The sequence below is a fragment of the Schistocerca americana genome, chromosome X (assembly GCF_021461395.2).
Source record: "Schistocerca americana isolate TAMUIC-IGC-003095 chromosome X, iqSchAmer2.1, whole genome shotgun sequence".
Taxonomy (NCBI): Eukaryota; Metazoa; Arthropoda; class Insecta; order Orthoptera; family Acrididae; genus Schistocerca; species Schistocerca americana.
Genome location: NC_060130.1, coordinates 122,694,494 through 122,717,441, shown reverse-complemented (window position 1 = coordinate 122,717,441; position 22,948 = coordinate 122,694,494). Strand labels below are relative to the sequence as shown.

The following is a 22,948-nucleotide window of genomic DNA, read 5'->3' as shown; positions in this document are numbered from 1 at the left end:
TTTATCCCCCAAAGCAATATGGTTTAGCACATTTAGTTTTTAGTTTTGGATCTCCATTTTTGTATGGTGTTTTTTTGCCCTTCTTCCATGTGCCTTGTTTAGATGTCTCCTATTCTTTCCATTGGGACTGACATATAATCGTTTCCCTTGTCTCTGTGTTTGCGTTCCATAGTTTTTACTTGGGCGAGTATGACCTCTGTTGTTTTTTGCGCCCTAAAACAAAACGAACTAAATCTCCATGCTCCCGCAATTACCCAGCTTACAACAAATAAAAGAATATCCAATAGTATAATTCCCTGGATCGTGTATCTGATACTGAGGCTCGTCAAAAATATGACCAAAACCACCCAGTGCCAATGTCTTCTACTTTTGCCTGTGTTACATCCTTTCCCCCTTCCACCTCTTCCTTACCTCAGTCCCATCCCCCTCTTCTCACCCCCTCTCCTGAGGTTTCCCTTCCCTTTCCTTTCCTCTCCCTGGTGGATGCTGTCCCTTCCCCTCAAGGAACTACTCCTCCCCTTAACCAGAAAAAAATTCTTCTCTGGCTCCTGCTAGTGTCAGGGCTCCCTCCCAGAACACCCATTCCCAAGTATTCTCAAGATAGGAAGCCTGCAACCTTGAGTTGGATGAGGAACCCGCACTCCAGAGGCCCCAAAGCTGATTGTTCTCTGTCTGATCCGAACATTGCTGCCACCTGTTCTCTTACTGATAACACCTCGACAACTGACCCGATGACATACCCTCCCCTTGGCTTCTTTATGTCTAACCATGAATCTTGCCACACAGTAATCCTGTGAAATTGCAACAGATATTACTGTCACCTCCCAAAAATACAACAACTTGTTTCCTCTTACTCTGCATTCTGTCTTGCTCTTCTAGAAACACATTTCTGTGATGACCACTCTCCCAAGTTTTTTGGTTATTGGGCATTCTGCCAGAACCATGCCAGCTCTGAGATAGCATGTGAAGGGGTCTGCGCTTTGGTTTGCACTGGTGTCACTAGTTACAGGATCACCCTTCGTACCAACCTGGAAACAATAGTGATATGAGTGTGAATGAATCCAGCAATCACCATTTGCAATGTCTACCTCCCTTCAGGTAGGCCACTTCCTTTTTCTGAACTGCCTACCTTAATACAGCAACTCCCGCCCCCATATCTCCTCCTCAGGGACCTCAATGCACACAACCCCATGTGGGAAAGTACCACTTTGATGCGTTGGGGTCTTCTAATTGACCAACTTATTACAGGCTTTGATCTATTTAGTCTCAATGATAGTTCTCCTACACACTTCAGTGCTGCTCATGGCACCTTCTCTGCCATCAATCTCATGATATCCTACCCTGCTCTTGTGACTTCACTGCACTGGTCACCCCATGATGATCTTCGTGACAATGACCACTTTCTGGTGATTCTATCATTACCCCAGTGTCGCCAAGCAGACAGGTCCCCACATTGGGCATTCCAAAAAGCCAGTTGGCCTTTATATACATCTGTTGCACACTTCGACACCTCTCTCTTAGATTGAATTTATGCAGTCACGGAAGACATGTACGCGTGCCACTGGCACTGCTGTCTCCCTATCCACAGGTCCTCCTCATTGACCCGTACTGTGGTGGTCGGGTTGACGGAGGAGATGGAGAAAATCCAAAGAAGAGCGGCGTGTTTCGTCACAGAGTTGTTTGGTGGGCGTGATATTGTTGCGGAGATGTTTAGCAGACTCGAGTGGCAGACTCTGCAAGAAAGACGCTCTGCATCGCGGTGTAGCTTGCTGTCCAGGTTTCGAGAGGGTGCGTTTCTGGATGAGGTATCGAATACATTCCCCCTACTTGTACCTCCTGAGGAGATCACAAATGTAAAATTAGAGAGATTCCAGCGCGCACGGAGGCTTTCCGGCAGTCGTTCTACCCGCGAACCGTACGCGACTGGAACAGGAAAGGGAGGTAATGACAGTGGCACATAAAGTGCCCTCCGCCACACACCATTGGATGGCTTGCGGAGTATAAATGTAGATGTAGATGTAGATGTAGATGTAGATGTAGACCGACGATGTAGCAGTTGCTATTGAGGACTGCTGACAGGCACTGCAATGATTTAAACAGCACCCTTAACAGAATAACCCTATCATTTTTAAGTGTCTCCGAGCTAAGGCTCACTGAACTTATTATGCAGAGTAAAAAGGAATGCTGAGAGCACTATGTTTCCTCTCTGGGGATGTATGCCAGGTTTGGCCCACCCTCTGTAGCCTTCTGGACCCCAGTGACAGTTAGCTGTCGAGTGTCATATCCTACAGCGTGCTCTGTGTACTGATCCACTGGTCTCTGTAAATCATTTTGCAACAGCATCCTCTTCCTATCCTGCTACCTTTCTCCAGCAGAAACGACAAATTGAAGAGACCACCTCTGTTTCGGCCCCCACTGACTTGAAGCACATAACGAACCCTTCACTGAATGGGAATTCTTGCAGGCTCTTACCTCTTCACATGACTCTGCCCTAGGCCTTTATTCCACCCACAACCGTACGATCCAACACTCGGACACTACCTAGTGGCAGCATCTACTCGACCACATTTGGCTCGTGGGTGTCTTCCCCTCGCAATGAGGAGATAGTGTAGTTATACCCTTACTTACCTAATGTCTCTCTACAGTTATCAACCAGTTAACCTGACCAACTTCCTTTGTAAACTGCGCAAGAGGATGGTTAGCTTTCAATTATGTTGGGTACATGAATCTTGGGGCCTTTTATCCCCATATTAGTGTGGCTTCCGGGAAAGATGATCTACAACTGACCATTTACTTAGGTTGAAAACAACAATCCTACAGGCTTTTGCTAAACCCTGACATCTTGTTGCAGTCTTCTTTGACCTACAAAAGGCATACAACATGACTTGGCACTGTCACATTTTAGTTACCCTCCGAGACTGGGGCTTTCGTGGCCCCTTTCCAATTCTTATCCCGCTGGCTCTTCGAGGTTAGAGCTGGCACTTCACTCGGCGCCCCTCACACCCAGATAATAGTGTCCCTGTAGCACAGTCCTGTTCCTCGGGTCTTGTTCTGATAAAAGAAACTGATGTGGCTACCCCATATTCACCAACTGAAGACTACCTGCACGTGACCCACACATCTTGGGGGTGCATACCGTGCTACTCTTCTGCATCTTTACCATGCTCTGGTTTTGTCCAGACCCGATTATGCCTGTCAGGTTTATGTCAGAGCAACTCCTTCCATGCTGAAACTACTTGACCCTGTTCATCATTACAGGGTGTGTTTGACTATCTGTGCCTTTTGCACTAGTCCTGTTGACAGTCTCCTTGCAGAAGTGGGAGTCTCCTTCTATAAATATGACTGAGCAACAACTCCTCATTCCTTATGCAAAATCCATTCAATGAATCCCTGACCATCCCCTGTACCCCATCCTCTTTGCAAACGAAGGACGTCTTCCTGCCAATACCTGCTGGGATCTCCATCTTCACTCCCTGAGATGTGCTCCATTTATTTCCTCCCGCACTTCCCCTTGGGTGGTGCCTAGACCGTGGATTAGACAGGATATGCTTTTATGTCTCTTATTGGCACGAAACACTATTTACTGCTGAGGTCGTGTAGTGTATTCACAGCTGAGCTGCTAGCCATTAACAACGCCCACCATTTTGTTACTCAGGCCCCACTCCACAGTATTTTAACATGTACAGACTCAAATGAGCAACCTGCAGGCTATAGACCAATGCTACTCTCGCCATCCTTTGTTATCTGCTGTCCGTGACCTACTCTCAGTCCTTGGTCATGGCACCTTCTCAGTTGTCTTTCTCTGCATCCCAAGTCACATGAGCATCCAGGGAATGAAGTGGCTGTCCATTTGGTTGGAGAGGGAGATACTTGCCCTCAATTTACTTTCATGACTCTAGGTGCAGATATGCGGATAAACATCAGATCTCTTTGTCCAAAAGTGTAGTGACATCTGGTGTGCTACTGCATTCACTAATAAACTCCACATTCAAGGAGACTACTGCAGTTTGGTGCTCTTCCTTCCGCTCCTCTCAGTAGTAGTCCACTGTCTTATGCTGTCTATGCATAGGTCGTATTAGACTCACACATTGTTTTCTCTTGTGTAATGAGCCTCACCCACAGTGTGGCTGTAGAACCAGACTGACGGTATCCCATACATTGATGGAATATTCCATTATTTTGACTCTTCATACTAAGTATAGCCTTCCAGATTCTTGTCTTTAATATTAGCAGACCATTCATGGATGGTTGAACTGGTCCTCAGTTTCCTATAGTGGTTTTTAATTTCAGTTATAAGGTTTAGCTTTACTCCTGGAGCAAGGGCAGGGTGTTTGTGGTTGGGGCCTCCTTTCGCGTTTTGTGGGTCTGGGGCCCGTGACTAATCCGCATTGCAAAGACCACTCTTTCATCCCTCTGCTTTTCCAGTTTCAGATTTGGCCTACTCTTTTATGCCTTCTACTGTGTGTGTTTTTAGCTCCTCGCTTTATAGTGTGACCCCTATGACTAGATCTGCACACTTTTAGCGGACACCTATATGTTACTCAAGTAATTTTTGCCAAGACTTGCCTCATGTACTTCTGTTGGCATTGCACTGTATACCCACAACCAGAACTTTACCTCAATAACCAACTACTCAATTTGGTGGAGACGTACTGCTTTTTAGGACTAGTTTTTGATGCTCACTTGACATGGGTTCCCCATCTTTGCCAGCTTAAGCAAACATGCCGACTGCACCTTAACAAGCATTGCTGTCTGAATAACACCAACTGGGGTGCAAATTGCACTACCATTTTGCAGCTTTACAGCCTTGGTACTGTCCCATCTTGATTATGGGAGTCTGGAATACAGTTCGGCATCACCCTCAGCATTATGGATACTGGATCTGGTACACCACTGCGGGGTTCGACTTGTGACAGGAGCCTTTCAAGCTAGCTGTGTGAAAAGCTTTCTCATGGAGGCTGGGGTCCCTGTATTGTGGATCAGGTGCCAACATCAGCTTGTCAATTATGCTACAAATGTTTGCAGCTCCCCTAAGCATCCAAACTACTGTCTCCTCTTTCCAAACACGGAAATTCATCTCCCGCAATGGTGGCCCAGATCAGGGATTACAATTACAATCCACATCTGGTTCCTGCTCTCTGAATTCCAGCTGTTTTCTCTACCACCACTTCTCTGTACCCACTCACATACACCTCTAATGGTGCACCCCATGGCCACAACTTTGTCTTGACCGATCACAGGCTCCAAAAGACTTGTTTCATCCAGAGGCCCTCCGCAACCAATTTTTCTCCATCCTTCGCATATTCCGTGGTTCAGAAGTAGTCTATACTGATGACATGATGGTTGCTGGTCATGTAGGCTTTGCTTATACTCATGCGGGACATACTGAACTGCTCTTCTTGCTGGATAGCTGTAGTGTTTTCACTGTAGGGTTGCTAGCCATCTCTTGTGCTCTTGAGCACGTCCATTCGTGCACTGGTGAGTCCTTCCTTATCTGCAGTGACTCCATGAGCAATTTGCAAGTTGTTGACCAGTGTTACCCTTGCCATCCCTTGGTCATGGCTATCCAGGATTCCCTGCATGCCCTTCAACAGTGTGGATGCTCGGTGACCTTTGTCTGTACCCTGGGCCATGTTGGGATCCTAGGGAATGAACTTACTGATAGATTAGCCAAACTGGTTACAAGTAAACCAATTCTTGAGATAAGTAACCTGGAAACAGACCTCTGATCGCTATTAGGGGGTTTGGAATATGGAATGGCTCAATCTGACTTCACCAAACAAACTACAGGTTATAAAGGAGACTACAGATTTGTAGAGGTCCTCCATGCAGGTATCTCACAAGGCTTCTATTGTCCTTTGCCAGCTCTGCATCGGCTGTACATGACTGACTCATGATCATCTCCTCCATTGTAAGGATTCATTCCACTCTCTTTGTGGTTCCCGTTTGACAGTGGTCCACATTTTGCTGGACTTTATCAACCTAGCTGCCCTGCAGCAGACTCATAATCTCCTTGACTCGCTACCCCTGGTAGTAGGGGATGAGGCCTCAACAGCTGACTTAGTTTTATGTTTTATTCATGTAGGGGGCTTTTATCACTCATTTTAAGGAGGGGTATTTAACCCTATTGGCCCACTGAAGGGTTGGCAGAACACTCTGTTGCCTCCTCTGCCCAGACTAGGATGCAGCTGTCTGGGCTTCGTGATCCACCCAGCCCCCCCTCCCCTCCCCCCTACTTGCTCTTCCTTCCATTCTCTCACATGGTTTGTTAGATTTGTTCATCTTATGTATATCTGTGCTTCTCTTGCCCTGTCCATGTTGATAGTCTTTCCTTGGCAGTTTCTGAGTGGGGTACCTCTGGTATGTGGCAGGGGGATGGGGGTGGAGGATGTATGTCCCCTCATTGCATTCTGCTTTTGGGGGCTTCTGGCTGCTCCCCAGATAGAGCACCTTGCTTGCCTTCCTTCCTGTATCCCTCTTTCTTTTATTTTGTCCCTTATGTAGCCTCCATTGACCTATTTTAGACCTTGGGATTTTCTTCCCCTGGGTTTTGCACGATAGGCCACCTATAATGTATAGTCATGTAGACCTGTGTGTTCAAGGAAAAATGGACTGATGACCTAATAATTTGGTCCTTTTAATCAACCAACCAATCAACCCTTATTTTGGCCCTTTGTGCTAAGTATGAATGTCTAGACTCATTGCCTCTAATATTGGTGGACAGTTCACGGATGGTTGAATTGGTTCTCAGTTTTCTCCATGAAAATGGTTTTTATTCTCAGATATAAGGTTTTAATCTACCTCCAGAGCAGGAGCAAGATGGTTGGGGTTTTGGCATCTCCCATTGTATGCTGGGTCTGGAGGCTCCCCAACTCTGCCTCCTTGGCCAGGCCTCTCATTCATCCCTCTTTCACTCTGTTTTAATCAGTTTTAGGTTTGGTTTGCGCACTTTTTGCTGCACCCAGTTTTTCATTCTAGGTGTTGCACTCTGTTGACAGTCATGGATCAGGAGTGGGGTAGCTGTGGGTGGGATGTTTCCTGTAGCATATAGAGCTCTGGGGTGTCCACCTGGTGCTTCCCTCTTTCTCTCATCTTGCTTCTGTTGTGGGTGGTACAAAAGATGTCTATTATGTTTTTAGTCTTTTTGCTTTTACTGTTGTGAATCTCCTGACTAGAGCAGATCACATTCTTGGTGGACACCTGTACTTGTCATGCACCACTCTTGGTTTAAGGGACTGGTGGCCTTGCTGTTTACTCCCAAACCCTCCCCCCCTCTCCCCCAGTCAACCAGCAACCATCAACCATCATCTGTTCCCAAAACTTAAAGAAAACCTTGGGGGACTTCACTCTGATACTGATGAAGTGATGCAAGCAGACATGAGGTTGCGGCTCTGTCAACAAAGTCAAACACTCTACAATGATGGTATCATCAAACTGGTTTCTCATTTTGAGAAATGTGTATGTTACCATGGTAACTACACTGACAAATAAATATGTAGACATGCAGGATAAAGAAGTAGAATGTTAATAAAGTTTGTTTTATTTAAAAAGCTTAAAGAGTTTCCATGTAAAAAATTCAGTCACATTACTTTTCAGTATACCCTCATATAAGTCATGTCTTTTTCCACCATTGTCAAGGCAATCATATTAAATCACATCCCACCATTATTATAATTATTTTTATATCCTCTTTACTCCTAACATTGTACATGCATAAATATGCAATGTGGTAAAAGAATCAGTACACAATTCTAATTATACCCACCAAATCATATATAGGATAGTAAAGAAAAAAGGACTGCAAATCGGGAAAAGAAAGAAGTCCAAAGCCATCTATCCATCCTACTGAATGCAGGACTTCGGATCCATCACATTTTGGAGACAGTGCGTATTCCCATGATTTGGGATATGCAAGTCTTTAGGCATTCTCATATGCTCTACATACTGCTTTGGATGAACCATGGAAAGTTACTAGGATATCTTTATCTCTGAATTTGCCATTGGGATTTCTCTTTGGTCCTTACCAGTATTAGGTGTCCTATTGCAAAGCTTACAATGTTGACCTCATCATGTCTCCCTTTTCCCTCACCCTCTTTCTTTTCCAGTCCTTATCTAGCAAACTTCGTACAAAGTCGGTCCTCTGATCACTAAAAACTCTAGTGCCTCCACAATAACGTTATTCAGTTTTTTGTGTAATGTAAGTCCACATGCAACAAAGCTTGTTACTCTGCGTCACAAATTGTTAGTAATTTTCTCAAAAATAGGAGTGTAACTGGTCTTGGCTGAATGCTTTTTGTAATAGTATGTCCTACATAAATGGTCCAATTCTTTCATTACTCTTTATCTCATGTTGCTATGTCGAAAATATGCAGAAATCAGACTATGTTTTGTTATTTCTTTCTGAGCACTTCTTAACTATTTTTAAAACAAATTATGGCCTGGCTCTGCCCTCTGTCCATTATCGATGCCATCAATAACATTCAGTCTCTCATCAGTCTCTTTATTTTTATCCTTGTTTTCTATTAATGTCTCTTCACACTCTGTTTCTCCCCTTCATCTTAGCTTTCATTTGTTGCCATATACCTTATAGAGTTCTCAAATACCTCACAATCCTTGACCATCTTTGTAAGTGGAACCTTGTAGTATATCCCATGGGTATTGAATTGCAGAATTCCAAATGATAAGTTTCTTTTTACCTTGTTAAACCATTTTGTTTAACAAAACATCAACTGTTAGACCAGAAATGAACAAAATTGATGTGCTGTAGTATGTAAAGGGTAAGAGTGCTCCCCACATCATAATATTAAACAGTTTCCCTTTGTCACTAATAACTTATCCAAATTCACATGCTAAGTCACTAGCTTCACAATACTGTTCATAACCTTCCCCACTAAAATGCAGCACACGTCACTCCCACTGTCTAGATTTAGATGTAGTGAAGATTCCATATGTCTACCCCTTACTTCTATTTCAGTACTTGGTTGAACTGCCACATCCATACCATCTGGGGTTGTATCAGGCAGTAATTCCAAATTGATTAGTTTTGTGTCAGATTGCTCTTCATAAACATTGCTCTGTTCTGGCATAATAGTCATAGGTCCAACCTGTTCCAACCTTGCTACTACTATCTGGTTGTGTTTATCCTTTGGTATTTCTTCTGTGCTCCTTCCTAGTACCCAGTAGTCATCACTAAAAAACTGTGATCATCATATATAAAATCAGATAACACCTCCACTTGAGATGGTCACCTTCACTGAATCTTAGTGGACCTACACTGAATCTTAGTGGACCTACACTGAATCTTAGTGGACCTACACTGAATCTTAGTGGACCTTCACTGAATCTTAGTGGACCTTCATCCACAATCGAAGTTGCATTCACCTAATCTTCCCTTTTCCATACGTCCTAATCCACTACAGTGCCCAACTTTACTCACTTCTGGTCCTTTATCATCAGCCTCAGTTTCAGCTTTGAGGCTACTCATGAGTTTCCAAATTGCTGCTGACCTTTACGTGGCTTTCCCTACAAATTGCCATCATCATTATTTCTATGTTGGACATTTCCATTTCTACGATAATTTCCATTACTTCTCCTTCAATTTCATATCATGGGGCTGTTCAACTTTATTCAATTTACTCCATAACAACTCTTGCTTTTTTAGAACTGTGATTGACTTCTGTAATAGACTCTTCACAAATTTTCAATGCACCTTTTTCAGACTAGCTAGAAAAATATGTACATTATCTCAGGGTGCTGCCACCAGTGACTGTCTAACATGAAATCACAGATTATGTTCCATCTGCAAAATAGTAGCTTTAGGCTCTAAACACTTCATTTTGTGACTCCACATCTCACAAAAAACCTTTATACAACCCTTCTTTGATTCATATTTTTCATCCCCTGCCACCCAAAACAAAAAACTCTTTAAGGTCTGAATGAATGTATAAAGTCTGCTGACAAGCTCTCATTTGAACTTAGTTCAGATAATGAATGCAGTTCAATTTTTTTTTTAAATGTTGTGTAGTACTAAACTTGGGTCAAATGAACTAGGTTCAGAGTTGCTGTAATATGTCATGAGACATATTTGGTAACAGTGCTAAAGTCAATTATTGACATGGTTGTTGCACTTCGGCTGAAGATTTTTTGATGTAAAGTTGGAGTAAAAGAACCAGAAGAAGCTACAATTGCTGGTAATTGCGTGTGATGTGTATCCTGTAGCATAAAATCTTGCTATTAAGAGTAGCATACACATTGTAGTCAGTGGTTTATGTCATTTGGTTGGTTTCAGCATATGGTCTCTCAATCTCAGTTCTAATTGTTCCACAGTATGTTTGTCCAGACAAACTCTCAATTTAAATTCTTTACCATTTAGAATTGATCCCTCTTTCACAAAATACTTGAGGTGCTCTTTGGAATGGAATGTGATCCTCATTAAAAACATCAGAATGGCGAGGTATCTGTAAAAAAAAAAAAAAAAAAAAAACCATGTTTTGTCACTGGTTCATATAACAAGTGCAAGAGTACCATGGAGGCACTCGTCCAACTCCAGTACTGGATGCTACAAGAGAGAGATTGTGCATCACAATATGGGTTACTGTTAAAATTCTGGGAGTCTATGTTCCTAGAGGAATCAGCCAATATATTGCTGCCTCCTACATATATCTCGCAAAAGAATCATGAAGGTAAAATTGGAGACATTTGTGCTCATACAGAGACTTACAGGCAGTCGTTCCTCCTGAATACCATTGGCATCTGCAACATCAGGTGAAGGGGAAGAGACTGCAGTACAAAGTGTACCCTTCTCCGCACATGATAACATGGCTAGATGTAGATGTATAATATAATTCTCAGTATTTAAGGCTCTTGCACACTGCACGCTGATCATTAGAGAAGCTCGGAATGCCAGGAAAGCAGCAACTGCTGTATTCGGTGGCATGGTTTCAATAATGGATAATTCAATAATTACCTGTGCTATAGAGAATAAATCATATGGTACCTGACAGATGACTGCCACCTTGCATTGACCATAATGTTGAGAGGCTGATTTGTCTTCTTAAACAAACTGTTGTCGACCATATCAGTGTGTAGCATCATGTTGGGCTTTCATCTGTTTGCTGAGCATAATCTTAACGTATGTATAAACAGAACATTTGTCATGTATGTTGACATCTTTTTGTAAGTATGAAAGATTCAATAATTTACAGGTTTTAAAGCCACTGTTGTTCAACTCTATAGAAACTTCTGATGCAGATAGTAGCTGAGGTATACATTTTCATTGTCTGATTATGTAGAGCTGTCCTCAAGCTGAATGTTGCTTTGAACACCATAGTAATTTACTAGACTTCTTTTTATTGAAAGAACCTAGGCAAGACTCGGTATCAAAAGCAAGATCTTTGGATTTGTGGTCCAGCATGGAACTGTCAAGTCACACCATTGCTTGTTGGAAAGTGTCATTGTCGATTGACCTACATGCTATTTTGGTTCATCTGCACACACACACACACACACACACACACACACACACAGCTTTAGTAACAGTTTATACAGTGTAGGTGTACAGTAACTGTTAACACTGTGTGAAGAACATAGTATTTAATATGAATTGTGTAATTACTGTTATTCAAGTCTAGAGAGGATTTTTGATTGGAAATATTTGGTAATTGTTGAGTGTTGTCAAACTCCACATACTTACTGTTCATTCCAAGTAATCCAAATGTACCTTTCTTATTTTTTTCCAACATGTCTATGAAATGATTTAACCTTTTTGCATTAATTATGAGTCTCCTCAAAGATTTCTTGTGAGAGCAATTATTAGTAGCAGTCGCTACCTACAAATTAAAAAAAATCAAACTTCAGCTGTGTTGGAGTTGCATACCTAAGTATTTCTTTACTATTTCTGTGTTACAAAAACGTCTTCATTATTTACTTCTTTTCGACTTGTATTTGTGAAAAACAATATCTGTTCTTTGTTAGTGTCACTAGGTTGTGAAATGATGACTCCCCCTCCACCACACCCTGTCTCCTCCTGCCCTTCATGTAAGAGTTTCACAACTTTGATTGCTCTTGATAAACAATGTCCTCTCTATTACATTCCAATAACTGGTTAAAAAAAAATCTCGAAAATCATTCAGAGATTTAGTTTATGAATTGATCCTGATGAATCAATCTTGGAAATGTTCCTACTTTTAACCATAGTGCTTTCCACAGATTGACTGTACCAGTACCTGATAAAAATCATTGTTTCAAACAGAGTCACTAAGCAGTGTATAAATTATTTATTATTTGGCTGGTGTTGGATACTAACCCATCATTAGGATTACTGGCAGTAATCGCGTCCAAGTTGGTGTGATTGCTGGCAGTAATCGCGTCCAAGTTGGTGTCATGCATGTTGCTTACCAGTTGTCGATATTAATTTTTTCAGGGGAGAAACTTTAAAACTATAACCATGTAAATACATGGCATATTGTTAAAATCATGAGATAGCGCAAACAGCTCATGCTAGCTTCAGTAGAAAACAAATTGTACTGAATATGTTTGTCCTGGTGCTCCACAGTGTATATTGTTATAACTCATGTGAGCAATTGGTAAACATGTGCCTCAGTCATACCATCAGCATACTACTGAAAATGTTGTTTCTCCACTTGCAAACTACCAGTCCAAGTCTAGCAATCATGTGGTTCATAACTTACAAGACTGACCAGAAAACTGCAATAAATTTTGAGGAGCATGCTTCTTGGACCATTTTGTAGCAGTCTCTCATATTAAGATGTGGTTATACATTTTCATAGAGTTCTGTCCTGCAAATGTCAGCATGTAGCAGCTATTTCATAGTGATCTCAGGCATGGAACTAGGTAAGGAAAGAAATACTTTCAAGAAAGCTGCTGCATTACCTTGCAACTATATAAGCGTATGGCATACTTTGAATAATAATTTTTACAAGCAGTCTCTTGCAAACACTTTCAGATTCAAGGAACTTGGGATGTCCTGTGCCATCCCACAGACAACTTTTTAAAAGATTTTATGCCAGAATACAGAACTACAGTCAAAATTAGTGACAAATGTACAATTTAAATTTTACTACCATCAACAAATGTGATTACAGTGATTGTGAAATTGTTGTGGTCTGCGTAGAAACTTTTGGTATTCAGTATGTTCTCAACTACATTTATAATACGATACGTTATTACTGGATTTGGCCATACATTGGCCATCTTCCTAGAATGTATAAGAAAAATGAGTAATGACTATTGTCATATTACAAAGGTGATAGTGTCTAAAATTAAAAAAAAGTGGGTTTTACAATACATGGGTCACTCTCCTTTATAGACAGAATGTTGTTTTTGAGAAATTTTAACAACTTCCTAGCGCCTTTTCAGGTATCTTCTGATATTATTAATTCATAGCAAGTTTATGTGATTGTCAAGTTAATGTATTAGCTGTTTGGTGAGGTTTTTAGTTTGGGAAGCAAGTGTTACCATTTCTCTGACAGATAGAGAGTTGTAGATGCACCACTATTTGAAAATGGGGAGGTAAGAGTGGAATAATATTTGATGTATCCCATAGTTAATTTAATGTATGCAACTTGTAGAATGTGTTGAAGTTTGACCTTGCTCATCTTTTGCTACCTGTGTAAAGGGAGTGTGGGGAGAGATGGTGCCATTAATGCTACACAAAACTTCTCTCTAGTTTTTGTTGCGGGGTACCTCACTGAGGTCACAGTTTTATTTTTTTAAACTACTTGTAACTCTGACTCTCTCTTTGTTAATTCTAATGTATTATACCTTCCAGCTTCAATTTTAATATTAGTAATACAATGTTTACTACATTTCCTTTTCTTTTTCAGAAAAAAGCTACGATTTGAGATCTTGAAAAATTTTCCACAGTTGAAGGAGGAAGATGTCTTATCTATAATACCAAATAAGGAGGCAGCATCTGTTGTGAAAGTCTTCACGCACTCAAAGGATTTAGTCATGGTTTACTTTGCTGTAAATAATCCAATTGTATTTGAATATGAAGGTGTTCTTTTCCCAACAGTATATTTACTGTGGCAATTTCCAGAACTTCTGTACTGTTTCACAACATGGCCACAGGTGTTCCCAAAACTGGCTGGTGGAGCTGACCTCATGTTACCTGGTGTGATTTTGCAAGGTGAATACAATGCAAAGTCATATGGCAACTTGCAGAAAGGAGAAAGAGTTGCTATTAACACAACAACCAACCTTGCTCCAGTTGCTGTTGGTATGACATATCTCTCAAGCACAGACATGTTTCTTTGTGGCAAGAGAGGAAAAGCAGTGCGCGTTCTGCATTTTCTGGGGGATGACTTGTGGGCCCAAGGTACAAAAACAGCAGTTCCAAATTTGGGACCTCCCAGTGGATTTGCATGTGAAAAAGAGGAAGAAGAACATGATTCTTTGCAAAAAGATAATTTGGTGTCACAGATTAGTGAAATTGTCATAGACTCACCAAAGCCTGAATCCTCATGTACTTCTGAAACAGAAAAGGCAGATGAGGAATTTTCTATAACAAATACAAATACCCTCACAGATGAAGTTTGTGAAGAAACTTCTGAACAGTCGGAAAAAGATAGCGATGAAAAGGAACTTATGGACGAGCTGATAATGTACTGTTTTCTTAAAGCATTGAAAACGACAGCAAAGAAAGCAGAGTACCCAATGCTGGCAAGCACATTTTGTAAGCAGCATTTATTACCTGCCTGCCCTCCTGGTAGGACACTTGATGTCAAAAAAACGAGCTACAAGAAACTGTCAAAGTTTTTGGTTGAAATGGACGCAATCAATATAATCAAAGTTAAGGAACTTACCAAAGGTGTCCAACGAATTATGAGCATTGATCTTAGCCACCCAAGATTTAGGGAATTTGTGTATGCTGAAGAAGATAACTGCACATCCCAGCCAGAAACTAAAGATCAAGGTTGCAAAGGAAGCCCAGAAATAAAAGAGATGTATGTGGTGACTGCTGCTGTCCTACCTTTGTTTAGGCATTTTGGATATGTGTGAGTATAAATTAAAAAAAAAAAAAATACATATTTTATGCATGCAAGGAACAAAGTTAAACTGTTAAATAATTATGTACATGATTCTGTCAAACCATAGCTGCGTATGTCTACCCCATCAAGGGGCTCAACCTTTGTAAGTATTGTAAGTATGCATGTTGTGGCACCTGTACTCGAGGTCAAGTGAGGGACCACACCCTGCCACCTCCCCTCCCAGGTCTCTCTCTCTCCTCTCTCTCTCTCTCTCTCTCTCTCTCTCTCTCTCTCTCTCTCTCTCTCTCTCTCAGGCAAATATAGTGTAGTCAGGTGTTTTTCTTTCAAGAAAATGATAAAAAAAGTCAGTATTATGCAGGTTTTTAATGGCGTCAGGACTGGGAATTTTGTATGGCTACTTACAAATTGCCAGTCATCTTCCAAAATAATACTAAAAATACTCCATACCTCCAGTTATTAACCCCCCCCCCTCTCCCCATAAACTATCATACGAGCACCTTTGTATGCATATGATGAGCATGGGTCCATGAGCCATTGGAGTACTTCTTTCTTTTCTGTACTAAAACTCACACCTCTATCTGTTATGTTCTGTTGCTTACATTCTCCTTGCTCCCATCTCCATGACAGCGTGGCTTCTACACAGATGCTGTTTTGATTCATCCTGTTTTCCCTTCCCTTTGAATTGTAAGGGGGAGGGCACCCAGTGAACTTTCTGCATAAGCCATGGAGTGTGTGCTCACTTTATTTGGGGCACCAAGAGTCCAGAGAACACCCACTGTGCCAGGTGGCTGTTGCCTTGCATATGTGTTGGTGACACCATAATAATATATTTTTAAAATTTTTATTACATTATTTCTCAAAAACAAATATTTTACATCAGTTTATATTTCTGATTCTGAAAATTATTTTAATTTTCTCCTGTCATATGAGGATTTTTCAAAAAAATATGATCTATTTGAAAGATTTAAGTAAAGATAGTAGAAGTTTATTGTCTCATAACATACAATTTCAAGCCATTGACTTAAAAGCACAGGAGACTCATCAAAACACAAAAACTGGTTTACAATTTTCCTTATAATACCAGTAATATAATATACAGCACTGAATAATTACTTAATGAAGCAATTAATAATTTTTCTTGAAAAGTAACAGACTTTTAAGATTAATAGTCCTAAGTACTTGCTCTCTCCTGCTCAAATTTTCAGATAGTCATTTATGAATTCTTCTACTGGATAGTAACATTTCTGCACTAGTTTCTCATACAAGGATTTTTTAAGTGTTTCTAAATTTATGCTGAGCAATTCTCTTCCTTTCACTTTGTTATAAATTTTCATGCCCTTATAATGTGGAGTTTGAGCATAAAGTTTCAAATGGTGTGTTGGCAGCATAAAATTATTTTGATTTCTGGTGTTGTAAGCATGTTGAAAATGATTTTCTGCAAATAAATCAGGGTTACTGTGTAAAGAGATAATCAGCTGATAAATACTAAAATAAATTTTCAATTGAGGACTATATTTTTATAAATACTGTTTTATTTTTGTAGATATATACTAAAAATATTACAAACAATTGTCTGGACAACGTTATGAATACTCTGTTACATACAATTTTCAAACTTTCTCTTTTTTGTTTTCCACACAGAACTTCCATCTTCATTGTCCCACTTCTGTATTCAGCAATAGTCAGCCATCATACTTTCATTCAGGCTCCCCTGCTACCACTTCTGTATCTCCTTAATACTATGGTGGAAGCATTATCCTTGCTCTTCACTTCAGTATAAGGTCTCGGATTTTCAGGGAAGTAGTCTGTGTGTATGTTGAGGAAGTTGTACTCATGTTACAGCAATATATCTGGAAACTTTTTTAACATAGTTTTATCAGTGTTCTTGTAATTTGGATGTTTTTTGTGTTTTTATTCCCTAGCAAGTTTTCAGTAGCAGACCTGAAGGCAATCCTTACAAACTGCTTTATCACGCCAAATTTGGTATGTAGTAGTGGTCTACAAGCTGTCCATCCAAGGTGGTGGTAGCCCCAGGCACAAAAATCTGCAATTTAGTCAGACCTTTATACTTCAATGCTTCTGCTTGGCTCCACTATACACTCACATAATAAATAGAGCATTTTCATGAACCCATCTTGCTGTCTTAATAAATTTTATTTCATTATGGAAAAGCTGTAAATGATAGAAGAAAGCAAGAAAGCTAAGAGCAGTTTCAAAGTTAATGTGACAAAGGCAGCTAAGAACACACTTTTATTTTTATTTATGTTATATCATGCAGACCATTGTAACCTGCAATAAAATGGATAATACTCTCCCAAGCTGATGAACTTGAGATCCCAAACATTTCTTTGGATAGGTATGGTAATTAAGATAGTGGCCACTACAACTGTGTGTCTGTTCTGCCCTTTGCTACATCAAGGAAGGACAGATAGTGCTGCCAAATTGAGGATGATTGTGAATGGTAATATTTTCTTGACAATGAAATCCCAATTATTTGTAAAACACATTGAGAACATATTTGGAGAGGTGGCAGCATTGAATCGATAGATGGGTAGCAGCTCTTGCCTTAATAAGACAACAAACTTTGCATGATCGCAAATCTTAATTTCTTGTACTGCTTTTACAGTTACTATCATCCCCCCCCCCCCACCCCAAAAGAAAAAGCTTAAACAAGACAAGAGATATTATTTTCCAAAATGGTGTGGCCCTACAATCAGATGAAAAATTATATACCAATCTCAAACTGTTCAAAAAGGGGGAGGGGTTCAGTATAGCTGCTTGATTACTGCTAGCCTTTGTGGTTGAGCCTTCATCTGTGGCAGAGTTGAGGGTTGTTCAAAGGTGTAGCAGGCAGTGTAAGACTTTCCAGGGAGCTGATCAACAGACCTATCTAGTTCATCTGACAACCAATTTCAAATGCTGTCTGTTGTTAAATAGATAAGGTAAAGGAAGAGTTCTATGACCAACTAAAACAAACAATTGAGAGCACACCAACTAGAAATATCAGGATAGTGCTGGGAGATTTTAATGGAAAAGCAGGAAAAGAATAATTCTACATACCAACTATAGGAAGGCACAGTTTACATGATGAGGTCAATGAGAATGGTTAAAGGATGACCAACTTAGCTATATCAAAGAAACTGAGAGCAAGTTCTCACTTCAAACACAAGAGAATACATAATGGAACGTGGTGCTCACCGGATGGAAAAACCATCAACCAGATAGATCACATCTTGGTGGACCAGCGCTATAGTCATAGAGTCATGGACGACAGGTCGTATAGAGGAGCTGACTGTGCATCAGACCACTTCCTCATTGTGTACAGGCTTAAACTCATGTTCACCTACATGCATGAGAAGAAGGGGACACTCGAGCCTGCTTTGAATGTTGAGAAACTACAAGAAAGTGCCATTAAAGAACAATATGCTTTGGAAATCAAAAACTGTTTTGAGGTCCTAGAGACCCTGGAAGCAAGAGAGAATGTGGAGGAAAAGTGGAAAAAAATAAAGTCCATGGTACAAAGTGTAGTGGAGGATATATTGGGAAGAAAGAAAATAATGAAGAGGAGGGAATGGTTCAACAAGACATGCCAGAAGGCTACAGAAAAGAGAGGGAAGATGAGGGTGAAGTGGCTAGCTGACAGGGAGAATGAGCAGAAAAGGGAACGTTTTATCAATGTCAGAAGGGAGACAAAGCAAATCCTAAGAGCAGAGAAAAGAATTTACCTAACCAGTTTGCTAGAACAAGTTGAGGCAGAGTGCCAAAACAAGAATTAAAGGCAATTCTTTCAATACATAAAAAATCAGAAATGTGGATTTCAGAGACCAACTTTTTTCATTAGAGATAAGAACAGCATCTTGATAAATGACAAAAGAAAGAATTGTAGAAAGATGGAAAGAATACTTCTCAGAACTGTTGAATTGCCCAGACCCAGATGAGATGTTACCTGAAGACACTACGAAGGAAAGATAAAGAAGAATGGGAAGTTAGTGAAGAAGACGTGAAGATCGCATTCAAAGGTCTCAGAAACAACAAAGCCCCAGGAGAGGACAGAATAACATCAGAATTAATCAAGGAGGGAGGTGAGAGCTTATACTTAGAGATATATAAATTGATGCAGTTGATATGGGAGGAGGAGACACTACCAGAAGAATGGCAATCGTCTATAATATGCTCAATATACAAGAAGGGAAACAAAATGGAATGTGGTAACTACAGAGGAATCAGCTTGTTGAATATAACATGTAAGCTACTGTCCATCATTATCCTCAGAAAATTGCAACCATTTGTAGCGAGCAACATGCAGGAGTACCAAGCTGGCTTTCGACCAAACTGATTGACAATAGATCACATTTTCACACTAAGACAATTGTTTGAAAAACACTGGGAAAGATGTCTACAGCCTGTTTATCAATTCTCAACGTGCATATGAGAGCATCCACAGGAATAACCTATACAATACAATACAATACAATACAATGCAATGAATGACTTCACAATCCCTGAGAAGCTAGTGTGAATGGTGTAAGCTTGTATGGAAGGGTCAAAGGCAGCAATATGTTTCCGAGGAGCCAAATCAGAAATATTAGAGATTGAGACAGGCCTCAGACAAGGGAATGCTCTCTCATGTGTTCTGTTCAATGTCATCTTAGAGAAAGTAATAAAAAAGTGTAGGCAACAGGAGTGGGCTGGAGTACAGATGGATGGTAACTTCAATTGTCACGCATATGCAGATGACATACTAGTACTAAGTGAATCAAAGCATGAGTTGAAAGGAATGTGCTCAAAGAGAATCAAGACAAAACAGAGTTCATGCAATTAGGAAGAAGACAAGACCAGGAAGAATTTCTTGAGATGGATGGCAAGAGGTTCAGGAGCGTACACCGGCTCAAATACACTCCTGGAAATTGAAATAAGAACACCGTGAATTCATTGTCCCAGGAAGGGGAAACTTTATTGACACATTCCTGGGGTCAGATACATCACATGATCACACTGACAGAACCACAGGCACATAGACACAGGCAACAGAGCATGCACAATGTCGGCACTAGTACAGTGTATATCCACCTTTCGCAGCAATGCAGGCTGCTATTCTCCCATGGAGACGATCGTAGAGATGCTGGATGTAGTCCTGTGGAACGGCTTGCCATGCCATTTCCACCTGGCGCCTCAGTTGGACCAGCGTTCGTGCTGGACGTGCAGACCGCGTGAGACGACGCTTCATCCAGTCCCAAACATGCTCAATGGGGGACAGATCCGGAGATCTTGCTGGCCAGGGTAGTTGACTTACACCTTCTAGAGCACGTTGGGTGGCACGGGATACATGCGGACGTGCATTGTCCTGTTGGAACAGCAAGTTCCCTTGCCGGTCTAGGAATGGTAGAACGATGGGTTCGATGACGGTTTGGATGTACCGTGCACTATTCAGTGTCCCCTCGACGATCACCAGTGGTGTACGGCCAGTGTAGGAGATCGCTCCCCACACCATGATGCCGGGTGTTGGCCCTGTGTGCCTCGGTCGTATGCAGTCCTGATTGTGGCGCTCACCTGCACGGCGCCAAACACGCATACGACCATCATTGGCACCAAGGCAGAAGCGACTCTCATCGCCGAAGACGACACGTCTCCATTCGTCCCTCCATTCACGCCTGTCGCGACACCACTGGGGGCGGGCTGCACGATGTTGGGGCGTGAGCGGAAGACGGCCTAACGGTGTGCGGGACCGTAGCCCAGCTTCATGGAGACGGTTGCGAATGGTCCTCGCCGATACCCCAGGAGCAACAGTGTCCCTAATTTGCTGGGAAGTGGCGGTGCAGTCCCCTACGGCACTGCATAGGATCCTACGGTCTTGGCGTGCATCCGTGCGTCGCTGCGGTCTGGTCCCAGGTCGACGGGCACGTGCACCTTCCGCCGACCACTGGCGACAACATCGATGTACTGTGGAGACCTCACGCCCCACGTGTTGAGCAATTCGGCGGTACGTCCACCCGGCCTCCCGCATGCCCACTATACGCCCTCTCTCAAAGTCCGTCAACTGCACATATGGTTCACGTCCATGCTGTCGCGGCACGCTACCAGTGTTAAAGACTGCGATGGAGCTCCGTATGCCACGGCAAACTGGCTGACACTGACGGCGGCAGTGCACAAATGCTGCGCAGCTAGCGCCATTCGACGGCCAACACCGCGGTTCCTGGTGTGTCCGCTGTGCCGTGCGTGTGATCATTGCTTGTACAGCCCTCTCGCAGTGTCCGGAGCAAGTATGGTGGGTCTGACTCACCGGTGTCAATGTGTTCTTTTTTCCATTTCCAGGAGTGTACTTTGGATCTTGATTTACCACGGACAACAACATAAAAAAATGGACATCAAGGAAAGAATATCAGTGGGAATGAAATGCATGCATTCACTCAGAGACGCTAGGCTCTAAATCGATCTTAGTGAACACTAAGATGAAAACCTACAACACAGTGATATGCCCAGCAGTAATGTATGGTTTAGAAACGTGGAGCATGACTAAGCGAGAAAAGGAAAAACTATTAATATTTGAAAGAAGAGTAATGAGGAAGATATGGGGGCAAGTTTTAGATAACGGAGAATGGAGGAAGAGGAAAAACAAGGAAATCTACCTTCTGATGTGACAACCAACTATCCTTCTGAAGATAAAGAGCAAAAGAATACAATGGGTGGGCCGTGTAGCCCATATGCCAGAAGCAAGACAGGCTAAGATGGCACTAGAGGGGAAACCAAACACCAAACGCCCCATTGGACAACCAAGGCAGCACTGGATGGACGACCTGGCGAAGGACCTAGCAGCCCTGGGGATTGAAGACACCTGGAGTAACTGGGCACAAAACAGGAAGGAGTGGAGGCAGTTTGTGGAAGCAGCGTGTGATCTGCAGGGCCTTTGATTCCTGGATATCTATCTATCTACCCACCCATCTATCTGAGGTTGATAAAAATCCTGAGCCAGATGCAGTCACTTCTCCTGTTTCAGAGCTAGCAACTCGGCCTGCAGTATCTGGGTATAGTAGTATATCTGGGATTACTAGTAGCTGGGGGCTCCATTGTTAGGTGCATAGTGCTGTGCCTTAGGCGTATGGTGGCCAAGGAAGGGAAGAACTCCAGTGTGTGCTCTGTGTGCATAGTGGGAGAAGTCATCCCAGATGTGGAATGAGTCCTTCAGTATGCCATGAAGAGCACAGGATGCAGCCAACTGCAGGTGGTGGCTCATGTCAGCACTAATGATATGTGTTGCTTTGGATTGGAAAAGAGTGTCTCTTGTTTACAGTGGCTGTCTAAATTGGCAAAGATGGCCTGTCTTGTTTGCAAGATGAAAGCGGAGCTGACTATCCAAACCATCACCAACAAGATTGATTCTAGTCCTTTGGTACAGAGCCAAGTGGAGGGTCTGAATTGGAGGCTTAGACAGTTCTATAGCCATGTAGGCAACAGATTCCTAGAGTAACACCATAAGGTGGTTAGGGTATCAGGTTCCACTTCGTAGATCTGGGGTCCGTTATGTACAGGAGATGGCTGCACAGGTAGTGGGGTGCTGTGTGGAGTGCACTGGAAAGTTTCTTTAGGTTAGAGGATGTTTGAAAAGAACAAACAGGACTTCAGTCTCAAAACATGCAGGTCAAACATGAGAATAGACCTAGGAACCATAGGTGTTATAGTTGTAAATTTTCATGTGTTGTGAAAGAACCAGAGATCATGGCGCTAATGCAGAACACTGGAGCTTGAATCATTAGAGATACTGAAAGCTGACTATAGCTGGAGATAAGTTCAGCCAAAATTTTACAAAGGACCTAGCAGTGTTTGGAAAGGATAGAGTAAATATGGTTGGTGGTAGCATATTTGTTGATGTCAGTGCTTTATCTTGTAGTGGAATTGAATTAGATAGTTCCTTCATGTCATTATGGGTAGACGTTATACTT

At 41.8% G+C, this 22,948-nt stretch overlaps 1 protein-coding gene across 1 annotated transcript in view; it reads left to right on the top strand.

The window, feature by feature from the left end:
• Positions 1–22,948, top strand: part of LOC124555396 (eukaryotic translation initiation factor 2D) — a 177,933-nt gene that overhangs the window by 80,225 nt on the left and 74,760 nt on the right. The window contains exon 2 of the mRNA XM_047129292.1: positions 13,845–15,017. Coding sequence (XP_046985248.1) covers positions 13,845–15,017 — 1,173 coding nt within the window. The remainder of the gene's footprint in view (positions 1–13,844; positions 15,018–22,948) is intronic.